Source organism: Neolamprologus brichardi, chromosome 14 (assembly GCF_056152115.1).
Source record: "Neolamprologus brichardi isolate AB-2024 chromosome 14, ASM5615211v1, whole genome shotgun sequence".
NCBI classification, from domain to species: domain Eukaryota; kingdom Metazoa; phylum Chordata; class Actinopteri; order Cichliformes; family Cichlidae; genus Neolamprologus; species Neolamprologus brichardi.
This window is the reverse complement of record NC_142117.1, coordinates 34818250-34845496: the sequence shown is the minus strand read 5'-3', so window position 1 is coordinate 34845496 and position 27247 is coordinate 34818250. Positions and strand designations below refer to the sequence as shown.

The following is a 27247-nucleotide window of genomic DNA, read 5'->3' as shown; positions in this document are numbered from 1 at the left end:
TAGTTCATGCTTTTCAGAATAAAATCACACACGTTTCTAATTTGTCTTTTCAGTTTAAGTGCTAATCACTGTATATCATTTGTCTTATCTTATCAGCTTTAACTGCATTAACTTGCAAGAAACGTGCCACACTAACTTTGTTTGTTTGAATTGTGTTATTTGGATAAAAATATAGTAACAAAAATGTATCCATCCTATTTGTTCAATATACCGTATACCATGTTTGATTTTATTGCGAAAAGCCCTAACGGAAACGGTATCACATCGAGCTTGCATTGAACCTCCCTCCAGTGGCCAAAGTGAGTAACTACAACACTTACAATTCCACGATCAGCAGAGACGTTAAAACGTTAAAATTACCCTTTAACAGTCAGGGTATTCACAGTCTGAAGTTAACAGAGTTGTAAACATTTATATAATTCCATGTTATCAAGCTATATTAAGCAAACACGGGAAAGAAGCGGTGGTCTGTGCTTCTGATCAGACTGTTTTTAATTTCAAAATTAAAAAAATGTAAATTAAGAGATTTTTGTTGTTTTGACCATTTTATTCAATACTGTAGGAAAACTGAGACTTTAAACCAGGTGAAAATATAAATATATAATGTATAAATACAAAATTTTCATATTTTACGTCATGCTGAGAGATCACTAAAAGACTGCCAACTATATCACAATCATTGGAAGGCAAAATGGAAGAAAATACAAATCTGAATAATAGCCTTGAGCAATGCTCCCAGAATGCATCACTCATCTGGCTCTGTGGACAATGACTGGTTTGCTCGAGTCGTCACCATCAGGACGCTGTGAGTGCGTCCCCCAAAATTTTCTGGAATTTCTCGCTGCAGTTGTGTTTCTTCAGGAGCCTTGAGTCTGAGAATCCAAGTCCGCAGCTGCTGCAGGAGTACGGTCTTTCCCCCGTGTGGGTCTGCATGTGAAACTTGACGTGCCCGAGCTGCCTGAACCTCACGCCGCAGACCTCGCACTCATACGGCTTCTCTCCGGTGTGGATCAGCTGATGTCTCTGGTAGTTCGTGTACATGCGGAAGGCCTTGCCGCATTGCTCGCATTTGTGCGGCTTTTCTCCAGAGTGCTGCAGCTTATGGATCTTGAGCGCCTGACGGATGATGAACCTCTTCCCGCACACGTCACACCCGAAGGGCTTCTCTCCCGAGTGGACCCGCTGGTGGTAGTCATAGGTGGCTTTGTAGAAGAAGGACTTCCCGCACGGGTTGCAGCGGTACTGCATGTGACCCGTGTGAATGAGCTCGTGTTTCTTCAGGGAACACGCAGTGTCGAAGCCCTTGTGACAGGTGCCGCAGCTGAACGGCGTCACGTCCACTATCGTCCTGTCCTGCCGGTAGATTACTCTGCGCCTGCCCCGCTCCCGTGACCGTCTCCTCATGACCTGCCCGTGCTTCTCGTCATGAGTTACGCTCTGGTGTCTCCTGAGGTGGCAGTTGTACAGAAACGTCTTCCCACACAGGTCGCACATGTACGGCTTTGAAGCGCCGTGAAGGAGCATGTGTGCTTTCAGCTTGTTGGCCTGAATGAAACCCTTCCCGCACACCTTACATTTGAACGGCCTCTCGCCCGTGTGGATGTGCATGTGTCTCTTCAGGTTCTGAGGGAGGGTGAAGCCAGCACCGCACGTCTCACAGGTAAACATCTTCCCTCTGTGGACCGCCTGGTGCGTCCTGAGCGATCGTCTCTTTATAAAAACCTTGCCGCACACCGTGCATTTGTACGGGTGCTCTCCAGTGTGGATGCTTCTGTGACACTGAAGGGTGAAGGCGTATTTGAAGCTCTCTCCACACTCGGAGCATTTGTGCGGCTTCTCAACCGTGTGCACGAGCTGGTGGGACTTTAGGCTGTATTTGGTCTTGAAGCCCTTCCCGCAGGTGGAGCAGGCGAACGGCCTTTCGTCCGTGTGCACCACCTGATGCGTCTTCAGCCCCATTTTCGTTTTGAACTTCTTCTGGCAGAGCTCGCACTCGTAGCTGGCGTACTTCTTCTCTTCGTGTCGCAGCAGGTGGTACTCAAAAGTCGCTGCGTTCCTGAACTTTCTCGGGCACTGGTCGCAGGTGAAAGGCCGCTGCTCTTTGTGGATGTTCATGTGCTTCATCAGGTGGAAGAGTCGGTTAAAAGTCTTGTTACAGATGTCACACACAAACACTCTGCCTTTCTTCAAAACCTCTGCTTCCAGACGCTTTTGGCTCTCGGTGTATTCGGGCTCCGCTGAGTCCGCGGAGGTACAATCTGCTGTGGCGTCTAAACAAAAGGAAAGATTGAAGTTTACACATATGATGCAGGAGAAGAAGCTCATTTATCATCACTTCTTACTGTGAAATCACCACGGCCAAACATTCGTGATTGGTTTGTTAGCTAATGAGCAGACTCTGTATAATCCTCCTGTCTGACGGAAATATGTCTGTGAAGGTTCTCACTCATCCAGGTCATCGTAGTCCAAGGAGCTTGGAAAGAAAAGCGTCTGGATTGAAATCTGGGACTCTCCAGACGCTTTTCTTTCCAAGCTCCTTAGGCCTCCCGTCTGACTTTAATAATGAGAATAATTTATAAAGTTACCTTCATTCTTTACAGATGTCACAGAGCGGGAAACCCAAGTGTTCCCATTAAGACTAAGTTTTAGCAGCTTGCACACTGGCTTTACTTTTAAGACCCAAAGGCTAATTTAAAGCTGTCTAAGGTTAGGATGCCCAGCCCCACAGCATTACAAGTCATCCATCCAGCCATCTAACCATCTTCTACCACTTATCTGGGTGGTAGATAAGCTCAACTATATCCTGTCAGTATCTCCTGACATCATGCACATGCTCCTTTGCTCAGGGAGTTGATGTTCCAGGTGCCACAAGGTGATTTTGGAAGCCAGGGATCAGAGAGCCATAACCTCCATCCAATCCACAAATCACCAGACCCTACAACCCTTCCTGTGGGCCCCATGGGCTAAAACCCGCCCACCAGACCCCTCTAGCCCACAAAGGCTCGTGGGTAGGACCACAGTAAACAGGTCCCATGCAGGGTACACTGGACCTTTTTATACTCAGCACAGGGGATGTCTGAAGATCTGATCTGAACTGCTCTCAGTGTGAACGCTCACCCACGACCAATTTGTCATGTTTCTGGTTATTTTCTAATTTAAAATCTGAAATCACACATTATCAGAGTCTTTGTTAGTTTGTTTTACTGAAAATAATTTCTATATTAACCATTTAAATTCTCACCCGGTCCATTGTCTGGTAAAGAAACTGCTTCCATCAGCTCCTCCATCGCCTCTCCACCTTCTGAACCTGAAGAATCTATACAGAATGAAAACAAAGACAGATTAATCGTGGCTGAAATCAGCTGCAGGTTGAAAATTTGTTTTCCTCTCAAACTGAATTTGTGCAGGAAGCCCGTCTAGCTGTCAGTTGACGAGAGCTGTAAGATTTTCAGGGCTCGTATTTACACCTTGAACCAGGATTTGACACAACAGGTGGCTCGATGTATCTCATCAACAGATGTATCCACCGATCAGCTTTCAGAATGTCAACTGTGAAACAAACTGCCTATTAGCAGGCAATTTCTTTCTTGCTTCACCACCATGTTTTCAAAATAAAATAACAAAGCTTTTCTTGGTGCAGTGGAAAGCAGGAAGTCTGCGGCAATGGTGCAGGACTCCACAGTGGAAGCATTTCACAGGGATTTGTGGCTAAAATAGATGTGTGTATACTGGGAAAAGCATTCAGGACCACTTAAAGCTGTGATGAGACAGTGAAGCCTTTTATTGAAAGGACAGCAGCAGCACTTGTTACTGTAATCAACATCGACAAGAATACTTTATCAAAGCACCTGTTCAGCAAGTTAAAGGCAAAGCTCCCATCCACCAATGGTCTGTGCCACACAGTGACAAAGCTACAAAATAAAGAACAAATATAAAAAATAAAAGCTATCTGATTGGAGATAATGTCCCAACTTACTTTGCTAGAATATTTAAATTTGGGAGATTTTTTATGACCCTTGCTGCAGGCTGAAAGCAGCCAACCGCTCTGTGTTTCTAGGAGAGACACCTGCAGCATGCAGGGTTGAGTCTGAAGAGCAATATGGGATGTACCACTAAAAAAAGAAACAACCCGTATTTTCATCATCTGGGACCTTTCATGGAAACTGACCAGTATCGCGTCCACCATCCACTTCAGCAGCAGGAGCAGGAGATGATGTGGAGACGCTCGGCACAGCAGCATCAGATGTCTGGTTGACTCTTAGCACTTGTGCAGCAGCAGCAGGAGGTGCTGGTCCTGTGAAACCCTGCACCCCTGGAGCATCTGCAGAAGCAGGAGGACATATTTGACCGACTCTTTGAATTCCAGCAGGAGCTGGTGAAGAACCACTGCCTCCATCTGCTACTTTATCTGTCCTTATTTTTAACTTCCCCAGTGGCTTCAGAGTAAAGACCTGCCCGCTCTGCTTAAACAGGACTGGGCAGCCATTCAGGACATTTTCTCTCCACACTCTGGCATTTTCAAAGCTTTCAGTCACGGTCTTTAGCTCACTCTCCAACTGTCCCACTTTGGCCTTCAGAGTCCTGTTTTCAGCGAGCAGCAGCAAAGACACCTGGGAGAAAACGGTGCTGATCTTTCTTGTTGCCTCACATGCTAACATCTCCAGAGTGCTGTCAAAATCCAACTGTGAGGATTAAAAAAACAGAGGAAACAACATTTATTTAGGGACTAAACCAAAGCACATGTTATCAGTGTAAACACAACATCAGATACATTTACTGCCATCAGTAGAGCTTGTATGAAGCGTTATGATAAAAATCATAATCACAATTACTTCACTACTTATCACTGACTGCGTGATAAGTAAATATTGAAAGAAAAGCGAGAATTATCGCAACACATCACTGTTTAATCACTACAATCTTGTTTTAAAAACTGCCGGAAGTTAAAGCTAACTGCGCAGCCCTGGAAATATTTGAACAAAGTAAAAGCAAAAATTAAAACCTAGTACTATAATCTAGCTCCTGTAATCTTACTATAACATTCACTTTATTAAAAAAACAAAACAAAACAAAAAACAGATTTTTTTCTTTTAAGCTAGCTTTAGCTTGACGAACGTCCGCCATCTTTGTTTTGCTTGGCGTCGTTGCCCTTCATCGTGATTTTACTCCATCCGTCCACTCTCACCCGAACACAGCGTCTCTGGCGTTTTTAACGTATCTGGTGTGCGTTGATAATAAACCGGATCTCAAAAAAACACTAACCGCTGACTTACCTTACGGTTCATAGTCTGTTCCTCTGCGTCGTTTTCTACTTTGGAATTTCCAATAACATCGACAGCGACCCGGATAACAGTCTCCATGATACACTTTGTTTCTGAATAAAACACCAAGTTTTCTGACATTTTCCCTCTACGGATAAAAACTGTTCGCTACAAGCGCAGAGAACTTGCCACTGTGTTAGCCCCATTCATTCAGGAAATGGAAGTAGTCCAACTGTAGAAATTTCAAAATAAAACTCATACAAAGCGCTTTGACTGCAAATGTTATTTAATTGCAATTTCGAGCAAGAAAAATAGACATATCTCAGAACTGAAATATAAAGTTATTAGAAAGTCACTTTACACTTCGACTTCTATTTTAAAAATGATTACACCTTTCACTGGGATTTTTGGGAATTCACAAAACATAAATTACTACTTTAATTCTTAAAAAAAAAAAAAAAAAAAAAAAAAAAATCAATTAAAATGCCCAAATTTTCACTTAAATTTCAACAGGCAAAAACTCCTACATTACCTTCAGAACATTTGAAGATGTATCCTACCTTAATATCTCAAATTTTAGGTATCATACAAGTAACTTTCATGTTTCACCAGATTTTTAAACAGCTGAAGTTAAAGAAAAAATAATAATAATACAAAACATAAATGCCACAACAATACTGCTGACCTCTACTGATCAAAAAGCTGATATCGTATTGACAGCTATTAAATCACGCTTAATCAGTCCCTTAACTCTAACATCTAAAGGGTGAGAGGTGCCAGTGTTATAGCTGTTTTTCACACCCACTTTTCCCACATCATAAGGACGAATGCACAGATCAGTATCAGCTGATATCAGCAAACACAAGGACATTTATCTACATCAGTGTCTGTCTTACATTATATTAGGCTGGCATAAAACTTTAGTCGAGTTATTTGTTGATGCCCAGATTAGTTAACATTAGTTGGTTTTAACATAGTTGCTGGTCCAGGATTTCACCAAAACTTTAATACCTCTTCAATCACAGGTAACCCTACCAGCTCTCCCCAGTACATTTTATTAAGTTATTTCTGTGTCACACTGGAGCCGTTTTCATACATGCACTGCAGCTTGCAACTGATTTCCTAGTTGATTAAACTCGAGAATAGAAGACAACTAGTCGACTAATCTGATGGATGAAGATAAACATCAATCTTACAAATGTTGTATTTGTATTAAAGAGCCATTTGAACCAATTAACAAATTCTTTAAATGCCACTGAAATGTGTGACACCGTGTAAAACTTTGCTCAGTTTTTTTGCAGACCTGCTGCATAAGGATAAGTCAGAAATTCCTTAACAAAAATTAGTGGGAGGATTTTGCAAAGCCAGAGGTCCAAAGAGCCAATCAACAGCTGTACACCAGCAGCCACATGTGTTTACTCATTACTGTAGCAAATCTGTAGTTTAGCATACTTGTGGGTTATATCTAGAGTTACTGTTTGCATTTTGAATCAACTCAGAGCTGTCTGGTGGCAGAAAACAGACTCTGGCTTGAAACGTTGAGCAAACACCGAGCTTGTAAAGCTTTTAGTACCAATTTTCTTAATGTGACAGGTGAGTCAATAAATGTACCTTCAAAATAAAAGCCCAGATTCATCCAGAGGTGGCTGTGAAACCTTGTAGAAGCACTTTTTTTTGTTTCTTTCATGCCTGTGCAGAATGTGCTTATGCATCGCCCCAGTCAGAGTTTGATCTGACACAACATATAACCGTTCCTGTAGCACAAAGTCGTACAGCACTGTGCTGATTAGCGGGGCTGTCATCCATCTTTCAGTCACAGAGAGACATCGAGAGCTGAAATACAGTGCCGTGTGAGACCCAACAGTTAACTGGCATTAAATGAACAAAAGATAACGTTAGTTTAAATGATTAATATTGCCGGCACCATTTAGAAAGAGCAGCAACATTCAAATGTCTACTCTATTAACCAAGGACATGTCAAGATCAGTACCTCTTCTAGGTACCCATCTGCAAATTGTAACCAACCTCCAGGGGGCACTGTCTCACTATGTTTTCAGACGTGAGCTGCTCTTCTTCTAACTTTCGATATTTCACATTTTCCTCAAGAGGCTTTGCACTTTCAAGGCTGCCGCTGCCTCGTAATGATTTGCCTGGTTTACTCGCTGCATCGGCTCATGGTACAAATTCACACTACACAAAAGTACGACCCCAGCTGATCCCTCTTTAACACAGTACTCAGATGTTTCAGACATGAAGTCACAACAGCTGTTTTTTTAACATTTTGTTAACTGTTCTAGTTGATGTTTGACGGTTTTAACCAAGAATTTACAGAAAGAGCTGTTAAAAACCACCAAGGTCAGTAGGATTAGGGTTAAGCTGCACAAGCATACAGATGTTACAAACTTCAACCCTACGGCTAACCAAAAGCAACGACCAGGTGGCTGAAGAAGAGGTTAACTGATGGAGGTGCTTGATGCAGTCTGTGCAGTATAGAGTCCACATGATGTGTGATGGGGTGCATGTGAGAGAAGAGCAGACAATTGTCCAGTGAATTCACAGCGAGTGAATCGAGGTCAGGCGTCCGGTCTGTGGCCAGGGGGCATCCTCCACTTCACTAAACTGCCAGTTTCTAGAAAAGCGAAGCAAATAATTTCCTGCTCAGTGCTGCAGTTAAACTACAGATGGCCCCGCCTGATTCTCTGGACTTCATGTATGAAAACAGCTTTGTTCAGCTAAGCAAAAAGGCACCGGGCCATGGGTAACTAATGCCTCCATTTCATTTATTAGTCCTACGTGCTATCAGGTGATAGCAGCCCCACGTCACCTACGACCCGTCACAGCTGTGCTTCTTGAGCTGCCGTGAATCAGAGAAGCCTCGGCCACACTGCTGGCAGGAGTAGAGCTTCTGCCCTGTGTGGATTTGCAGGTGGGACTTGAGCTGATTGGACTGGTGGAACTTCCTCTGACAGTACACGCACTCGAACGGCTTCTCCCCCGTGTGGATCCGCATGTGTCTGTAGAAGTTGCCGTCCGTCCTGAAGGCCTTGCCGCACTGGTCGCATTTGTACGGCTTCTCGCCCGTGTGAATGCGCTCGTGCTGCTTCAGACTCGCGGCGTGGAAAAAGCGCTTCCCGCACACGTCGCAAACGAACGGCTTCTCGCCCGTGTGGCTCCGCTGATGATAGCTGAAAGAGTATTTGTTGTGGAAGGACTTCCCACAGATGCCGCAGTTGAACTCCTTGTGCTCGCTGTGGCCTTTTTCGTGAAGTTTGAGCGAGCACGCGGCACTGAAACCCTTCAGGCATATTTTGCAGCTGTACGGTTTAACCAGCGACTTGTTCTGCCGTCGGGTCTGGAAGAAATTCTGCGTGCCGTCCGACTGCTCGCTCCTGTCGGCGTGCACGTACCTCTGATGTATCTGCAGCCTGCAGTTGAACAGGAAGGTCTTCCCACACAGATCGCACATGAACGGCTTCCTGGCGCCGTGGATGAGCATGTGGGACTTGAGCTTGTTGTTGTCTGAGAAGCTCTTGCCGCACTCCTGGCAGCTGAATGGCTTCTCTCCCGTGTGGATGCGAAGATGCCTTTTCAGGTTGTTATTCAAGCTGAACCTCGCTCCACATATGTGACAGGTGAAGGGCTTCTCTCCCGTGTGGACCACGCTGTGTCTTTTCAGAGCCGTGCCGGTCCTGTATGACCTGTTGCACACGGAGCACACGAAGGGACTGTCGCCTGTGTGCTTCCTCTTATGCACAGTCAGCGAGTGGGCATATTTGAAGGTCTCCTCACACATTGTGCATTTATACTTTTTGGTGTTTGTGTGAACCATCTGGTGGAAGCGAAGCGTGTCTTTGCTCTTGAACTCCTTCCCGCATGTCACGCAGCTGAAGGGCCTTTCTTCCGAGTGCACGGCCATGTGACACTTGAGCTGAACCGACGTCTTGCAGGTCTTGTCGCAGAGCTGGCACTTCAGCAGCTGCTTCCATTTCTCGTGGCGCAACAGGTGGTTTTCCAGAGACTGCTTGATTCGGAACGTTTTCCCGCACTGATCGCAGGAGAACGGCTTCGGAGGCTTCGACCGCTGGTGCCGCTTGAGATGGTTCTGAAGCGACTCCTCTTTCCTGTACGATCGTTTACACTGAGGGCACGGGAAGGGCAGCGGGGCTTTCATTGCCTCGTGGCGCAAAACGTGATTTTCCAGAGACGCCTTCTCTAGGAAACTCCTGCCACACTGATCGCAAGGAAAAGGCTTCTTGTGGACCTTCATGTGTTTCTTCAGTTCGCCTTTCCAGTGAAAACCGAGGTCGCAGTGCTCACAGAAGAACCGCCTCGCTGTCTGCGAATCCGTCTTTCTCAGTCGTCTGCCGGGCTCTTCAGCTGACTTGCTTTGTTTCTCCTCGCTGCCGTTGTCAACGGAAACTGGAAATTAAGGCGCAAATGTACAGATCGTTATTGTCCATTTCCACCCACACAACCCCCTCCTAAATCTCAAATCAACATGTTTATAGTCACATCTGAAAGCAACACCGGTACCTGCTTCACTATTAGCAGCTGCTCTTCTCGTTCGTCTTGTCCTCCCTGAAGCTCCTCCTTCCAAAGACTTCTGTGACACAACAGAATAAATCTGAGTTTGCATGAAAAGACTTTCCAAGCATCTCAACTAAAACATCCTGACACGCTGAATGCAGCTGACAAGAATTAGGATCTACTGTTTTCCAAATGGAGACATGAATGTGTCAAACAGAAACATCTGACCTTCTCCTGTGTCGAGTCGAGACCGCTGACAGTACTGGAGTCGGGACTGGGGACATTTTGAGGTGTAGAGCCCGGCGAGGCCGCCGGTTTGAGCACGATTGCTGCAGCTGCCGTCGTTTCTGAGACGGCCGATGACTGCGCTACGATTTGGCTGGCACCAACCAACAGCACCGTGGGAGCGGAGCTGACTCTGCCCACGAGCACCATGGGGGCGACCGCAGGTTTGGGGACGGTCACCGATGCAGCCGTGGAGGTGGGGACGACTTCAGCAGCTCCTGCAGAAATGGGCAGCGGGTCTGGATTTGATTCTTCTGCAGCCGATTCTGGGGCGTCTGGACTGGTGGACACTGACAGCACAGGACCTCCTGCATTTAAAGACAAAGTTACACATGAACTCACTGCCTGAGTGGAGCTGCACTTGACTACTTGGCTTCTTCTTCTATGAAATATATGATAATCGACATTATGTTTAACATGTTTATCATCATCCCAAAAACTCTAATTTATTTGTTATTTAGTTGAACTCGAGCTGAGATGATTTGCTAAAGAGGTTCGATCTAGAAAGTTACAAAAAGGTTTCCACATCAGGAACAGCTGCCCCTGTAGATGAGCTTTAAAATAAACGTTTACCTACATGATTAACTGGTGTCCCCTCCAAAATTCCCTTTTTCCAACCATATTTTTCTTTAATTTGATTTACATGTTGAGTTCAAAGGGAAGAGACATGGTTTTAAATTCAATAACAGCATAAATAAACAGGCAGGATTATAATCCTGAGATAAATAAACATAAAAAGGAGACAGAACAAAGCCTCGCTACTAAAACTGTGTCTGAATGGATCAGATGTACAAGTGATTCACTTTTAGAAACTGAATCACTTGGCTTATTGTAAATTTTGCTGCATATTGCACAATTAATCAGCACACCAATTACAAAAAGGACTCTGCCTCGAGGCCCAGTTTGAAGCTCATGTGTTAAACTAACAGCATGTGGGGTTAAAACTTTAATCATATGTGCACATTTTCAGCTATATCAACTTTTGTAGCAGGAAATTAACTAGACATATAATTCTTTTCTTTCTTTCTTTCTTTCTTTCTTTCTTTTTTGCCATATTCTTAACCCTATATTTGAGAACAGCAAAATAAAATTGGAAATTATGTTTCTGGTGTGCCACCCCAATATTTTTATTAGCCCCCATATGGAGAAACGAAACATGAAAAAGAAAATGCTAGCGTGTGTATAGTCATATATCTGATTGATCGATTAGTTGATATGTGACTGCTTCTCACCCATCACTGAGCCGTCTTGCAGCAGGACGTGAGTCGGGCCCTCGCTGATGGTCTTCAGCTCCTTCTCCAGCTGCTCCATGTCTCTGCCCAGCTGCCCCACTCTGGCCTCCAGCTCCTGCTCGAGCTGCCCGGCTTTCCTCTGGAGCACGTCCTCCAGCTGCTCCACTTTGGCCCGCAGAGCCTCGTTCTCCTCGAATAGCTCCGAGGAGAACTCCGTAAACACTTTGTGGATCTGCACCACCAGAGACTTCTCTATCTCTTGGATCTCGCCCATCCTCGCCTTTTCCCACTCCGTGTTTGGCGCCTCTTTCGCCAACACATCCCTGAAGACAGACAGAGTCGCCTGGATGGCCACTTCCACAATCGACGCCACTTCGCTGCCGAATCTCGGCTCCATGTTTGTTCACACGAACTCTCCGCCTGCTGTGTCCGAAACTCCGCAGCGCATTTTGAGCCCCAGTGAGGGGTTAAACCGGGTCCAGCTGGGCTCAAACCACAACACTCCTTCTTCCGTATCAACCGTCCCGTCCTTTCGTTCCCTGTGCACCTTTGAAAACCTTCCGTGTTGCATTTCCGCCTCCGGGGCCACACGCGCTTAGAAAATAAAAGCCCCTTCTACTTCTCGTTTATTCAACTAAGATTCTAACTTAAAATAACTAAAATAAAAAGTAGCAGCTTTTTTTTTTTTTTAATTAAAAGTTTCAGTGAATTTCCGAGATAATGATTTTATTAATTCATAATATTCAAGTGAATGTTTTACACTTTTGTGCATAAAAGCCCCAAACACATTCAAATTGAGTGAATGAAAAAAACATAATTAATCTTTAAGATTTTAAATAATAACTGTGTTTTTTTTTCGAAAGGGTAAAGACCCGAATTCTTAAGTGTATAAAGCATAATCTGTAGTTTTTGATGCCAAAATACGACTTTTATTTATATTAGGCTGTAGTAGTAGTCATATTTGTGCACTTTAGGAGCTCTCCACACACATTCAGATATAAAATCATTGTCGAATCACTTACCTCAATTATATATCTTAAAATGATATTTCATTTTTTTAATTTATAAAAAAGCACTTTGAAGGCTTAAATTCTGACCACGTCCTATTTCCCCACTTTTCGCTCTTCTGCATCAATCTTAGATTTAAAGTGAACTGTACTCATTGATCACTGTGCAGAGAAACAATAAGAAAACCGAATTTGGGTCTGTTAACAGTTAAACTTGTTGTTGATGTAAATTTCTAACTAGCCGATCACGGGGGTGCAACTCAGTGCTTTTAGGGACACTTACATGTAGTCACTGAAATATGCTGACGTTGAACCTGAACATCAGAATGTGTTCGGGTGATTTATGTGACTCTGAACATGGCGTGGTTGTTGGAGTTAGCTGGGCTGGTCTGAGTGTTTCAGAAACTTCTGATTTACTGGGATTTCCCCACATTACCCGCTCTAGAGTTTACAGAGAATGGTCTGAAAAGGAGAAAGTGCAGTTTTCTGGGCAAAAATGCCTTCTTGATATCAGAGGAGATTGGCCAGACTGCTCTGAGCTGATAGGAAGACAACTATAACTAAAACAACCAATCATTACAAGCAAGATATGAAGAAGAGCATCTATGAATGCTTGGAGCAGATGAGCTACAGTAGCAGAAGACCACACTGGCTGCCACTCCTGTCAGCTAAGAACAAGAAACTGATGCTAAAATTCGCACAGGCTCACAAGCTAAGATTGGAGAATGATGAAGTCTGATGAATCTCAGACCAGGTGATATTCAGATAGCAGGGTCAGAATTTGTCAAGAACACTGTGATGAAAGTGTAGATCCATCCTGCTTTGTATTAATGCTTCATGCTGCTGCCAGTGTAATGGTGTGGGGGGATTTTCTCAGCACGCTTTGGGCTTCTTAGTACCAAGCGAGCATTATTTAAACACCGCAGCCTACCTGAGTGTTGCTAACCATGTCCATCCTTTTATGATGACAGCTTACCCGTCTTCTGATGGCTGCTTCTAGCAGGATAATACGTCAGGATGTAACTCAAATCATCTCAAACTGATCACTTGAACATGATAATGAGGAACTTTAGAAATAACTTTTTTTTGTGTCTATAAAACTGACTGACACAGTAGCCAATATGAATTATACTGACCCTCAGTCATAGTGGAAATAAAATAGGAGCCCCCAGACCTGCTTAAATGACTCACAAAAACACACACACTCACACACACACAAAAGATTATCTTTCAATCTGTACTTTTCAATTCAAAGAAACAACTGTACAGAGTCAGTAATTTGCAGTTGGTTCTGATCATTTTGTACATTATTGGTTCATTTTTTCACCTTTTTTCCATGTCGGTAGTTTGTGTCACCCCTGTGTGTTACAGTGATCGTAGAATGGGACTCAAAGACATGCACAGCAGTACTGTAATAGAGACTATGTCATTCATGCAACCTCTTTGTCCTGATCTGTTTGTGTGCAGGAGGTGTACATCACTTTCATCTAGGCTTGTGGCACAAATAAACAGTCACACTTCAAGACAGACTCAGACTCCAAGATTCAACATGGCAAAAGACAAGGGGCGGTTTTCCCAGTGTCACCATGGATAAATTATTTTCACGTCTGTTTTTACAGAAAATACTTCTGAGCAAATAGATTTGTACATTTCCAGGCTGCAGGTTGCAGACAGGCATACAGAGAGACAGGCAGGCTGAGGGCAGACAGACAGTGGTGCTCAGGGGCTCCTGGGAGGGGACACGCTGTGGCAGCAGATCAGCTAAAACACCAATTTATATTCAGTATTTAGTATTTTTTATCTTTGGCTGGTGATAAAAATGTCACCACATTAAGGAGGTGGTCAACAGCACCAAACTAAAGCCTAATATTATTCATGACGTGATGATAAAAGTGATCATTTCTAATGAGTATCCCTAAAGAACATCCATAAATTCAACCTCTCGTCCCACCTGAACATCCACTGAACTTAGCAGCCCTGATTGTCCCCGTTTGTGTCTGAGAAAATAACATTTCGCTTCAGTGTACGAGCCCTTTTAACGTCTGCGAGTTTTCTTATGACTTTCTATTCAGGCAGTGTGTTCACGAGGTCCCGTTTTTCACCGCTCCTGACGTGGAAACAGAAGCATCAGTGTTTTCCTATCAGAGGCAACATATCAGGATCAACAGTGAAACTAGCGGTGATTTCCACCCTTAAAATAATTAATTGTTTGGTCAGTAAAAGACGAGCAAATACATAATCCTCATCATTGTTACTTTGAAAAACTTTCAGATATTCAGTTAATCCTGTAATAAAAATATTTAAGAAATTTGAGCAAAAGCATGATGGTAGTTTTTTGGTTGTATAGAGAATTAAGACCTAAAGTTATAACAGGGCAGTGCAGTAAAGCTAAAGAAAGAAAGAAAGGCGTGTCCAGGTTGGGTAACAAACAGACCATATAAAAGACGGACAAAGCTTTAAACCTGCATTCTTGCTGATGGCCAGCAGAGGGCGACTCCTGTAGTTATAAAAACAGGTGGAGTTGCATGGAAAATGTCCCTCAACTCGACTGCTCTGTGATCTCACTTTCCCGATTAGATTATGGGCTCAATCACTATTTTTTTAAACTTTTATTCAACACAACAAGATGCCTTTTAAATTTTTTGTAAATTATGAATTATTAAAGTCACAAAGGGGGACCAATCCGAGTATGTCCAGTGTTGGTTTCACAGCGAGATCCACACTCTTTCTGTGACATCTGGTTTCAAACAACTAAAATAGCAAAAGGTTGAAAATATCTTCAGGCTTCAAATCAGAACTTCACTCACTAGTGGCCAAGTCCATCTATTATATACAGTCTATTTAATAAGTACATAGCACAGAGTGTTATGTGTCGCTAAATATTAGCTTCTGAATGAAAACAGGACTTCTTCCAGGTTTAATTTTTGCAGTAATGTCACTGAACTTATGTTTCAATATTAATTACAGTCAGTGCTGTCAAAAGAAAAATGTAGTATAACAAAAGTAGCGTTTGTTTAAAGTTTGTTTATAGATTTTTCTATAAAAGGCCGGCTCTGCCGAGAAGGTTCTAGGACCACTCGCCAAAACGATGAACTGATTATTAAGCAGTTCGTTCAGTTAAAGGTTTTAGCTCTTGCATAAATGTCCATAATCTGTACACGAACTTTGAAGATCAAAGTGAATTTCACGCCCTTCTCAAAGCCAAACTGCATGTGACTGAACCTGAAAGGGTCACTCATAATACTTTAATCTTCTCATTTTGGCAACTTTTAACTTGTCCGGGTCTGACGTCCCTCTGCTGGATCCCCAACACCAGTGAACACCAGCCCTCAGCCCTGCAACAGGCTAGCGTCCCTAGTGCAAAGAAAAGGTTGCATAAAGTTCCATTGCTACCACGGACATCATCCTCACCATCATCGGCAACATTAATCCCTGAACACACTGCTCTACAATCCTCATAGACTTCATATTACTGCATACTACTGAGTGGTTTTGGTGTACAAGATGCAACATGTCAAAGTCTGAAGTGTCTGAATGGCATCAGAGAATCTGCACCAGTGTTTCCCTCCGCTTAAAAAAAAACAGTGCGTTTCATTTTTCGGGGCCTTTTTGGCCCCTGATCGTGTAAACAGGAGGAAACACTGATCCAACATGAAACATTTTCAACATCAATGATCTACATTCATTTCCAGGCAGAAAAGAAAACACTTTCAATACATTAACAACAAACCAAAAGGTATTTTTATTTATTACTTCGTGTCTGCCGACAGAATGAGGCTGATGTGAGCACAACAGACAGACGGGCAGGGTATCGGCGCACACGCCCAAACCGTCGAGCTTTCATTTGTCCCAATGTTTACCTTTCATATATTATCTAAAGTGTAAAGTTATTTGACTTGTTATTGGTTCAGCTGTACCCTGCGCGATCTGTTCTGTGTGTATCAGCAGAAACAAATCATGGAGGTTTATTATGATGCTGGATTCACAATCAGTCAGCCGGCTGGCTCGGTGCCACTTTAAACATGAAACTCTTTTCACTCTTGGTGTGTTTGTTGTGTCTGACATGCATGCAAATGATTGCACTCATGTGGCATTCTCATGAAATAAATTACAAGTTCTAAAGACATATTTTATGAGAAACAGAAACGAGGTCTGTAGGTCAGGAGGGAATTTAAAAATCCAGCAATGAAAACCTAAAATAAATAAATAAATAAATAAATAAGACCCAACACAATCAGCTGACCGATAACCATCTTTAACAAGCCTTAAATATGAACTCTATCCTAGCAAATATAGACACGAGTTGGATTCTTGGGCTTTACAGCCTTCTTACAAATAAATGTAAATGTTTTCTTGTAAAATATTACTGAAGTTATGTGAAGTCCTTCATGTTTGAGTTAAAAAATAACCTGGTCTTTAATTTAAAAAATGTAAGTATTGGAGTGATGCGTCTTTGATGAGCTGGCAGACTCTGTGACATGCAGCAGAAAGGTGAGAGAGCAGGTAAAAACCATGGGCAGACGGCGTTTTGAAAACTAAAAACACCAAAAGGCTGCATTCGAAGCTCTGTGAAGCAGCTGTGCACTGACCAAAAAATCGAATCAAAAAGAGAAAACACCTTAAAAAAGACAACCTGTTAAGCTCATTTTCAGCTCCATAGTTTTACTCTTGGACTCTAACAGCGTAGCTTTGCATGATTTCCATTTATACCGAGCCCCGGTGGAGCCCTTTAGTTTATCTTCTGTCTGAAACAAGCTGTTGTAGCTCTTCTCCCTAAAAGGCCATGCTCTCTTTAGTCCTGATTTCTTCTGAATGGCTGCCGCTGGCAAACAGAAGAAGATAAACAAGCATGATCTCAATGGCTGAACACAAGTGCTTGTGTTTCCTGTTCTCCAGTGTGGCTGCAGGGATTTTTTTTTAATTTTCTCTTGCATCATTTCCAGTTTAGAAGTCATAGTTTGATTTGTTCTAGGCCACAGGTGTGGGTTAAAATGCACCACATATCCTGAAACTGTGCACACAGCATCAGGGAGCATCAGGAGCTAATGCTCCAAGAAACTAACTTGGACGTGTGCCCTACGACTGAGGCCTTTCTATTTTATCTAGCTTTCTGTTTCACATGCAGTACAGGAGCTGCAAATAATTAATTATTAAAAATAAAATAACAATTATGCAAATGCATTTCAGCTGAACTTTAACAGAGAGCATCTGAAACACGAGAGCTGGAATGAGTTTTCATACAGCAGCGGTGATAATAACGTACTTTAAAAGAAGTTTAAATGCAGTCTGGCCCGCATGCATCTAACGGGGCAGGAAATTAATGCCACCATCCACCGCTGGTGCTTCACAAAGCTGCATTTACCAGATAAACGTGATGATTCTCATTTCCTGCTGTTTATGGCATCGTGGTGCGTTACCATGAAATAAAACATACACTTGTAACAGAGATGCTAAACTGCAAAGACGAGCTTCTTTAGACGAGTGATTTCTCTCCAAGAAAAGCATGCAATCTCTCACTTATGAAATATTTTGTCAGTGCCGTGTCAGCTCATTCGCTTTTTTATTAGTTGATCGCTTCAGTCATTTCCACCTGATGACTTTTAAGACTCGTTTATAACCTCTAACATTTTCAGCCTGATGGGTTTCATGTGTGCGTGCGAAGATGTAAGTCTATCTTTGTGAGCGAGGACCTGACTTTGAAAGACGCTCGGAAAGGTTTATTTGAAGGTTCAGAATCAGGGTTAAATTAAGGGGTGAGGGAATGTAGCATCACAAAGATAGAAGTACAAATGTGTGCATGGGGTGTGTGTACATGTGTGTTGTGAATGGGACGTATTGTATCCGGAAGACTGAGGCGGCATCTGAGGGGACGAACGTACTGACGAGTGTGAAGCACACACCAACACAAATAACCTGAGAGCTATGGAGACCCTGGGAGCGGAGAGCAGCAGCGCACACACACACACACACACACACACACACACACACACACACACACACACACACACACACACACACACACACACACACAAGATTTTGTTTTAAACTCTGTATAAAAACAAATTTGTATGTATAATAAATCAAAGAGAATATCCAGTAGTTTGATGTTGTAAGAGAATAAAAGAGTAGATGAGGCCTGTTTTCATCCCTGAAGGCCTCATTCATTAAAAACATGCAGATTTTGTGCTTATGACCAAACCACGAAAAACTGATCTAGACGGTAAAACAAGCAGATGACAATGAATGTTTCATTTTTATTAGAAATATCAAAAATAAAGATTTTTTTCCTATTTTATTCATTAATTTAAGTGGACCTCTTAAACTTAAACCACCTGTTTAAGGCCAATGATCATACTAGGAATACCCACCTGCCCCGTGTTTAATATGAGCATTTATCTACCACCGTAAAAGTCTATATATGACAGAATATAAATAAAACTACAAGAGGTCCACTTTTAAAATCATTTTAATGAATGAGGCCCCTGGGAACAAGACTTTTTATTTCTTCTGACCACCTACTGCTCACTAGAAAATCTATAATGCTAAAATAAAATCCTACCCAAGGGAAGGGAAACTGCTCTGCATGTCCTGGGATCTTGATTTGATACATTTCTTCTTGTTTTTTGTGTGCGTAACAAAGTTCTGAAGACCGACGTCTACTCTTCTCTTCTCTTAAACAGAGTCAGCACAAACCTGGAGATCAGTGCTGACTCATCCAGGGCAAGTGCACGCATGTGTTTACAGTGCAGTTTGTTATCTAAGTAAAACTATTATAGTTTCTACATGTTTTCATGGCCAGACCTCCAGACAGATGGGATACAGCGGAGAAAGTAAAAGAAGGTCTGTAAAACATTTTGGCATAATTTCATTCTGTTTGTATTTCCAAGGAGTAATAAGACGTAGTGTAGGATGTCTCGACTTACAGACAGATATATACAGTAAATAGGACACACAGACGAGAAATACATACAGACGGAGCTCGTCTCATAGAAAAAACAAACATGGAACAGCATGAGCTACGTTTTATCGCTCTACCAGCCGTCAGCCTAACAGCCTTCCCGTTGACCGTGACGCGCGTCTCGTCTCTCTCTCGCGGCGACGCTGCCCGGGGCTCCGCAGCACAAAGCGCCACCCTGCTCTCAGGCAGTTCTCCGAAACGGCCACCAGGGGGCGTCGGTGACTCTGTGCGTTCTCACAGAGACACAGAAGGGAGAGAGAGAGAGAGATAGAGGGGGAGAGCGAGAGAGGTGTCTCCTGCTCCAAATCAAATCCGTCCCGTCCGTCCTATGAGTGAGCCCGGGTCAATCCTTCGATTTCCATCCAAACACGACTGCTCTGTTGACAGTGTTGGAGGCGAAGAGGAGGAGGGGGGCGTTCGCAACCAGTTTATGGCCCCGCCTCCCAGCCAGAGTTCATACTGTGAGCTTCAATCCCAGCTCCCGTCCAAGCTCATTTTTTCTTACTGGACTTTTCTGATCGTTTTGCGTCCGACTTCCCAGCCCGCTCTGACCTCTCCGACCGTTCGCCCCTCTCCCTCTCCTTCTCTTTATCCCTCTCCTTCTCCTTGTCCCGTTCCTTCTCCTTCTCTTTCTCAGCACGCTCGATTCGGTCACCCCGGTCCGAACGCTCGCCGCCGCGCTCTGACCTGTTGTCCACCTTGCTCCCGTCGCGGCGCGTGCCCTCGTCGGTGGATGAGGTAGTTGGTTGGGGCTGACCCCATTTGGCAATCTCCTCGTGCTCTGAAATACTGGCGGTGATATTAGTCACCCACGTTTTGAGGTCGTCCTGCGATGGGAGAGAGGGGTACACAGACGTCAGCTGGCCGGTTCAGTTGTTAACATGAATGTTTTTAAGGTTTTCGATGACGTGCAGATGCACATCTTGATGCATTCTCAATCATCCAGGAAAATAAATCTCCAAAAGTTGATTCTGTTCATCTGGATGTAGCGTTAACGCTACATCCAGATGAACAGAATCAACTTCAAATTCAAAAATTCAAAATTCAAATTTTTTATTTGTCACATACACAGTCATACACAGTACGATATGCAGTGAAATGCTTAGACAACTGCTCGTGACCTAAAGAAAAAAAGAAAAGGCTATGAATAAGATAGGAAATAAATATGAAAATTAAAAAGGGTAAATTTAACCAGGAAGGAATAAAATAAATAAAATATAAAAATATAAAAATTAAGTTAAGAATGAGATAACTGTACAACACAAATTAGAATGAAGGGTAAATTTAACTGGGAAAGAATAAGATAAAATATATAAATTAAAGTTGAAAATAAAATAACTGTACAACAAAATACACAGTATAGAAATATATTTGGACTTTTGGAGGTGCAGATGCACAGTTACAGCTGCTTTCACTATTCTGAGGCGTGCAGGAAACAGAAAAAATGTCTCACCTCATCTTTTGCATGAAACAAAAACTCGCTGCCGTCCTTCGTTCTGCAAAGAGAGAAGAAGAGTTAAACTCAGCTTTAGAGCAGTGGTCCCCAAACTGTGGGGTGGGCCCCATCTGTGAGCCACAGAATGACAGTGTGGAGAAGAGGAAAAGTGCGAGTCATTTGCTACTGCTCTGACTTTTACTTAACTAAAATTCAACTTAGATCAATTTGGAAATCCCCGTGTCTGTGTAGCTTAGACGAGCGCTCCCCAACCCCCGGGCCTCGAACCGGTACCGGTCCGTGAGTCGTTTGGTACCGGGCCACGAGAGTTGAGGCTCAGGTGTGAAATGTATCGTTTTCAGGGTTTTTATCGGTTTTCAGCGTTATTTTGTTATCGTTTTTATCGTTTACTCAGTTTTCCTTGGTCTTTTCACGTGTGTTACGAATACATTTTCTTTTTTTCGGTACCGGTACTAGTTTTATTTTGTTGTATTTATCCGCGACACCTTAAAGGCCGGTCCATGAAAATACTGTCGGGCATAAACCGGTCCGTGGCGCAAAAAAGGTTGGAGACCGCTGGCTTAGACTACTTTAAGTTCTTCTTTAAGATTTGGAAAGATGTTTCACCCTATCATGTGTTCTATTTTTAGATTTCTATTTTAGTAAAATATCTTTCTGTAATTATTATGAGGTGTCAGACACTTTAAGGCAGGGGTGTCGAACTCCAGGCCTCGAGGGCCGGTGTCCTGCAGGTTTTAGCTCTCACCCTGGGTCAACACACCTGAATCAAATGATTAGTTCATTCCCAGGCCTCTGGAGAACTTCAAGACATGTTGAGGAGGTAATTTAGCCTTTAAATCAGCCATCTTGTATCAAGGTTACATCTAAAACCTGCAGGACACCGGCCCTTGAGGCCTGGAGTTCGACACCTGTGCTTTAAGGCATTTGCCTTTTTAATTTCAGAGATGAAGTAAACAGCCTTCTGATCTCAGTCACCTTCAACCAGCTGCTTCTGAAACACGACTCTCAGCTGTGGTTTAACTACGCTTCTAACGTCTAGTTATCGTCTGTAAACAGGTTCCATCGAGGGAGCTCATCCCATCGTGAACCCTTAGCTGACCAATCAGCATGCATTGGCAGGATGCTAACGATTCATGGCCAAAAAAATGGAAGAAAGTGTTGTTTCATTTCAGTTTGGAAAGATTATAAGTGTCATATTTTTGAAAACTAAAAGAAAATGTGACCTTTTTTGTCTAGAAGCAGGTTTTTAGCTATTAGAATACCAGAATTATGTACAATGGGTTTACTAGATCAAATCTGGGTTTGTCGTTATGACCAAATAAATTACTCACAGTATTTATTTTTTTTGTGCCCAGGCCCTAAAGAGTGAAAACACACTAACGACTTTAGTTTTACCCGGGTTAGCATGAAAGTGCCTGTCTGCAGTACATGTGAGTGTGAAAACAGCCGATTACTTGAGCGTGAAGACGTTCTTCTTCTTCTTGTAGCCATTGGTGACGTCGCAGTGGCAGTGGGAGAGGTTGAGCAGCGGCTCGTTGTTGTAGGGCGTCGTGGTGTTCTTGGCGTCCTTGTAGAAACCCAGCTCCCCTTTATTCAGCACGCAGTACAGGTTGACCCATGATCTGCTGTGGTGGGGGGAGGCGGGAGGGGAAGAAGAGGAGGGAAAAGGTGGGAGGAAAAGAGGAGCATGGGGAGGGAGGTTGGGTGGAGGGGTGGGGGAGCACAGGAGGAGTCAGGAAGAGCTGCAGAATCACAGTCGCTACACTAACACCTCACTCACCTGACCAGAGCAGACAGGTAGGTAGGCGGGATGAAGCAGCCCCAAGAAGGGAAGAGGAAACACACTGCTGAACAAACACAGACGGACGGACAGACAGACGGAGGAGGTGGGGGGATGGAGGGATGGGGAGGAAGGCTACGTACAGCTTGTGCGCACCTGTGTGCGAGGCTTACATGTGACTTACCTTGGAGGAGACAAGAGGAGCAGCCAGCAGCACCGAGGAAGAGAGGAGAAAGGAGACAGAGGAGTTTGGTTAAAATGCCGTTTTGGCAACAACGCGGCTTAAAATCCAGACATGCTCGTTTTCCCTCTGTGAGCGTGTTTACATGCACACAGCATTCCAGTTAATAGCTGACATCGGCAGTACTGTGCACAAGTTTCAGGAACTTGTTTATATTTTTATCTTCAGTCGCCCAGACACACAGTCAGAGTCCTTAAGGGCAACTTTCAGCCACAAGAAGAACAAAGAGTTCTGCAGCAGATGGTGTGGAAGCCAGTGTGAGATTACATAAAGAGACAGCCAGGCTCCACAGATGATCTGTGGCAAATCTCCACAGACCTTAAAAAGAAGTTTAAGTTTTGTTTACTTCACTTTCTATTATTTTATTTTAAACATTCTCCTTTTACTTTTAGCAGCTAAAACATTTGCACAGTACTGCCAGTATTATTCAGAGCAAGTTTCCGTGTGCAGCTTAATATCCTGATTTCAAACTCAACAGTAGATACACGGGTAAATAAAACAATGGTGCAAGTGATAAGTGATGTCTGAACTGCTCACAACACCTATTAAAAGTTCATTCTTGAAATGTTTTTCTATTGTTGGCTCTGCGTGATGGCGGGGAGTGCAGATATCCCCGACGTGGTCATCTCCAACCACATCCAGAGCTTTGCTTTGCAAGGCAGAAGAAAAATGGCTTAAAGGAGCGGTAGACTAAAGAAAAAATAAGGAAGAGCCAAAACTGTTGGGAAGAGTTGGAAATGAGCGCAACAGGTTCCCTTGAGCTAAAAAAATGTTTCTTAAATCTCTGTTCCTTGGTGTGGTTTTTTTTTAAATGTATTTTCCTAGTTTACAGTAGCAGATATTACTTTTCTCTTCCTGTACATTATGAACAGGACACCTCGGGAAGAAGTTTAAACTTTTTCAGACAAAATTTGACATGTGAATGCGCTCACAGCTGTAACCTCAATTTAATGCGAAGCATAGACGTGGAAGTTTGTCGTCCACTTTCATACACCTTTCACAGGCACCATACCCTAACAAGGTACCAGAATATTAATGTGCACATCAACTTACTTAGTGTCTCATCGCGTAGAGATGTAACAGAGACAGGTTGAATCTCAGTCCTTCCCTAAATGCATCCTCGCTTTCTTTCTCGGCATCAACCGCTAACAACGAGGAGCACTTTGGAGATTCACACTTGTCCGGATTTAAGCCATTCGACATTGTGCTTTACCTTGCCATGTACATAACAGGGCATGTACATACGACACACTCATCCATTGCCTTGAGTAGGTGCGTGAGCGGGACTCATCCACAGCTGGGAGGGGATGAGCTTTTAGCTGTGCAAGGTCAGCCCAGCCCTCGGGGGGCAGTGCAGAGAGAGACTTTCTTGCTGGTGTCTCTCTGGAAGAAGCAGGGTGGTCATCAGTGGAGGGCAGGCTGTGTGCATAAGTGTGTGTGTTTGACCAGCAGCTCCATCCCACAGCATTCCTCAGCCAGTCAGTCAGTCTCCTGTGTTTTATTCTGTGGGCTCGCGTTAGATCAGGAGGCATCGTAAGCGTCATGCATGAAGTTTTCACATGCGGTGGGAATCCTGCAGGCCTCTGATCTAATAAAGTGCTCTAATTACATCCTGATAATCAGCACTGACAGACATAATATATTCAGAGGCTGACATAAGATTTCCTTATTGTGTCACCAGCATCACTTTTACATTAGCAAATCCTTTTCCTGCTTCATGTACTACTGATTTTCTTACTCTTCAGTACAAATTAACAACTGCAGGACTGGGCGATATCTCAGTATCTGCTATGAAAGAAGATCTTTATAGCAGAAAAGTGCAGTAAGCCTTCAGGTCCTTCACTACATGTACAGACTTATCAGTATAAAATGCATTTACAAACCATGTTGGACATGGTCATCAGCAGAATGTAAAAGAGCCAAAGTTAGTTTGTATGGTATATTCAGCATATACCTGCGTTACGTATTTAAAATACAGAATATGAGTAACTGTATTCCGTTACAGTTACCGTTTAAAAAGGTGGTATTTAGAATACAGTTACTTTGTTGAAATAAAGAAATTACACAGCTTTTCCTGTTTCATATGTTCGGCTATGCTCTCTCTATTTCTGGTAATTCCACGCTGGCAGAAACCCAAACAAAACACGCATTAAGAGGCTCTAATGTCTGTGTCTCAATCCCGCGGCCCATGTCACCTCTACTTGAGGCCCGCATAATGACGTGAAGAAACATTTAAAAAAATTATTGTTCAAAAAATGATTTCATATGAAAGCAATAGGCAGAGTGTTACAGGCATCGCCCTAAAGAATGCAGGCTCAGCCACTGTGTTCGTGTTTTCCTCCGAAACAATAAGTTAGTTGGAGCAGCCTTTCAACGCCTCTCTCTGTCTCTCGCTAGCAAAGTTGACCCAGACAACAAAGTAAAGCTAGTTTTCGGCTACGAGCCGACACAGAACCCACCGTATTAGCCAGAGGTCCCTTTACTACAGTTCGGAGCCGCAAACCTGTTTTATATACATGCAGAATAGTTTTAATACGAGATTGCTGAACTGTTACTCATTTAAATTAAGATTGAAACATCTAGTTAGTATTGGTATGGAGAGTAACCTGCAGTAATAGTAATAAATCACACAGCAATAGTACATTCATGTAGTTGTAAAAAGTACGATAATATATTAAGTAATCCGTTACGTTACTCAATGAGAGTAACGTAACGTAACACGTTACAGAATACATTTTGGGGCATGTATTCTGTAACCTGTAGTGGAATACATTTTAAAAGTAACCTTCCCAACACTGGGTATATTTAGCCTCCTAGGACCTGGTGTCCACATATGTGGACATCACATTTTGGGTTATTTAGACCAAAATACTCAATTTTGCTCTACAAGGGCCTGATATCCACTTACGAGGACATTATACTGCTACTGTTCTATCAAAATTTTAAACGAACATCCTCATATGTGGCTCTGATTATTCATAAAAACAAAAATAAGGTAAAAAAAAAAATCTGGTAATTCTTTGTTTTTACATTCATCGGGCCCCAATCAGCCCAAATATCAAAGAGAAACTAAAAATGCATGCCGTGGAAGAGTTCGGGTCTTAGGAGGTTAATACATTTTCACCACTATACTATATTTCCAAGCCCAGGGAGAATAGCTGCTGTGTTGCTGCAGCTAATGGGGATCTTAATCTATTACACTAAGCTATACCTGCCTTCAGACAGATGTTTCCAGCAAGGAACTACTACTCTTTCCCCAGCTGCAATGACCAAAACAGTTATTTACCTTGCAAAACATCTACTGCTACCTAAATTAATTTGTTAGTGTAGCTGTGTGATTATTCTAAAGCTGTAGCTCAGTTTGGCCTTAAACTCAAAAAGGTAAAAACCCTGTTTTTGAGGTTCTGAAAAGAGTATTTCATTGCATGAACTAAGTAGCTTTGATTTTTCTCACATTTTTAACCTCTAGTTAAATAACTCCTTCAGTTTTTATTTGATTTTATTTAGTTATTATCCATTGTTTGGCAACGCTAAACAGGAGCAAGCAGAGGTTGCATGAGCGCGCTGACAGGTTAAAAACTCGATATATCGCCCAGCCCTAAACAGCTGTAATCTCCCACTGCCAGGCACAGGCAACACCACAAACTGTGACTACCTCCTTCTTTCCACCACATACAAACACAAGACAATCTAGAATGTTTTTGTGTCACAGAAAAAGGTAAAAATTCAAACTTCATTCTCAATAAAAATATAAAAAGGTAAGCTTTTGCTTTCCTGAGAAACTCCAAAGCTCTTCTGAGTATTTTCATGTTGAACACACGATGGAATCAACCTGTGAGCCTGTGTGTGTCATGCATCTGTTCAACATGTCCGTGTGTTAGCCTGTTAGCTCAACATGCTAAAGTCATGCCTCTGTCACCCCTGTTGAATTATTAAACGGAGGAAGCAGCAGTGTCATGAGAAAGTGGTACTTAGAGGGCTGGAAATGCTTTGTTCAAACTAATATTTAAGAATAAGTCGATGAAACAATCATTTTTTCTGCACCTCAATAACCCCTGTGGAACATAAATAGCTTTTAATTGATTAACTGGAATCCCTAAAGTTTGATACTCATGACATCACTGTCCATCCTCCTTCTCTATAACTCCTATCAGGTATCAGCTATCATTATGACCCTGAACACCCACCTATTGGTGCTCTTCTTCAGGCTCTCGATGTCCAGCTTGCGGAAAAGGAAGCCCTCGTGGTGTGCCGTATGCGTGGGCGGTTGGGGGACGATCGGGCCGCTCTGGGCTGGTGCAGATCTGGACCGCCGCGTCGTTTCCCCGGGCTCTTTGGGTCGTGGCCGGCGTCGTGGTTTGGGTCTGTCCCGAGCTCGAGGGCGGTCGGGACGGGAAGACTTTTCTGGTATCCCGTTAGGCAGTCGGGGCACCTCACCGCGGGCCTAAGGGTCGGGAGAGGCGATGAAGAAAAACTATTACTTATCCCAGTTTTCTCTTT

At 43.1% G+C, this 27247-nt stretch overlaps 3 protein-coding genes across 4 annotated transcripts in view; all 3 read right to left on the bottom strand.

Annotated features, from left to right (window-relative positions):
- Positions 1-526: 526 nt before the first annotated feature.
- On the bottom strand, positions 527-5464 carry LOC148098994 (uncharacterized). Its single transcript, XM_087851212.1, has 4 exons — positions 5274-5464; positions 4169-4682; positions 3242-3316; positions 527-2270 (listed from the first exon to the last, which is right to left on the bottom strand). The coding sequence occupies exons 1-4, from the start codon at positions 5400-5402 to the stop codon at positions 796-798; spliced, it is 2193 nt and encodes a 730-aa protein (XP_087707338.1). The 5' UTR covers positions 5403-5464; the 3' UTR covers positions 527-795.
- A 77-nt stretch (positions 5465-5541) lies between these two features.
- On the bottom strand, positions 5542-11868 carry LOC148098993 (uncharacterized). Its single transcript, XM_087851211.1, has 4 exons — positions 11306-11868; positions 10017-10381; positions 9795-9864; positions 5542-9680 (listed from the first exon to the last, which is right to left on the bottom strand). The coding sequence occupies exons 1-4, from the start codon at positions 11700-11702 to the stop codon at positions 8086-8088; spliced, it is 2427 nt and encodes an 808-aa protein (XP_087707337.1). The 5' UTR covers positions 11703-11868; the 3' UTR covers positions 5542-8085.
- Positions 11869-13535: 1667 nt separating this feature from the next.
- Positions 13536-27247, bottom strand: part of sptbn4b (spectrin, beta, non-erythrocytic 4b) — a 120026-nt gene continuing 106314 nt past the window's right edge. The window contains exons 40-43 of one of the 2 annotated variants that reach the window (XM_087851208.1): positions 26935-27191; positions 22181-22351; positions 20724-20766; positions 13536-20097 (exon numbers count right to left, since the gene is read on the bottom strand). In XM_087851208.1, the coding sequence (XP_087707334.1) occupies positions 19762-20097; positions 20724-20766; positions 22181-22351; positions 26935-27191 (807 nt within the window). In that variant the 3' untranslated portion in view covers positions 13536-19761. The remainder of the gene's footprint in view (positions 20098-20723; positions 20767-22180; positions 22352-26934; positions 27192-27247) is intronic. The other variant, XM_087851210.1, reaches the window with a different exon arrangement.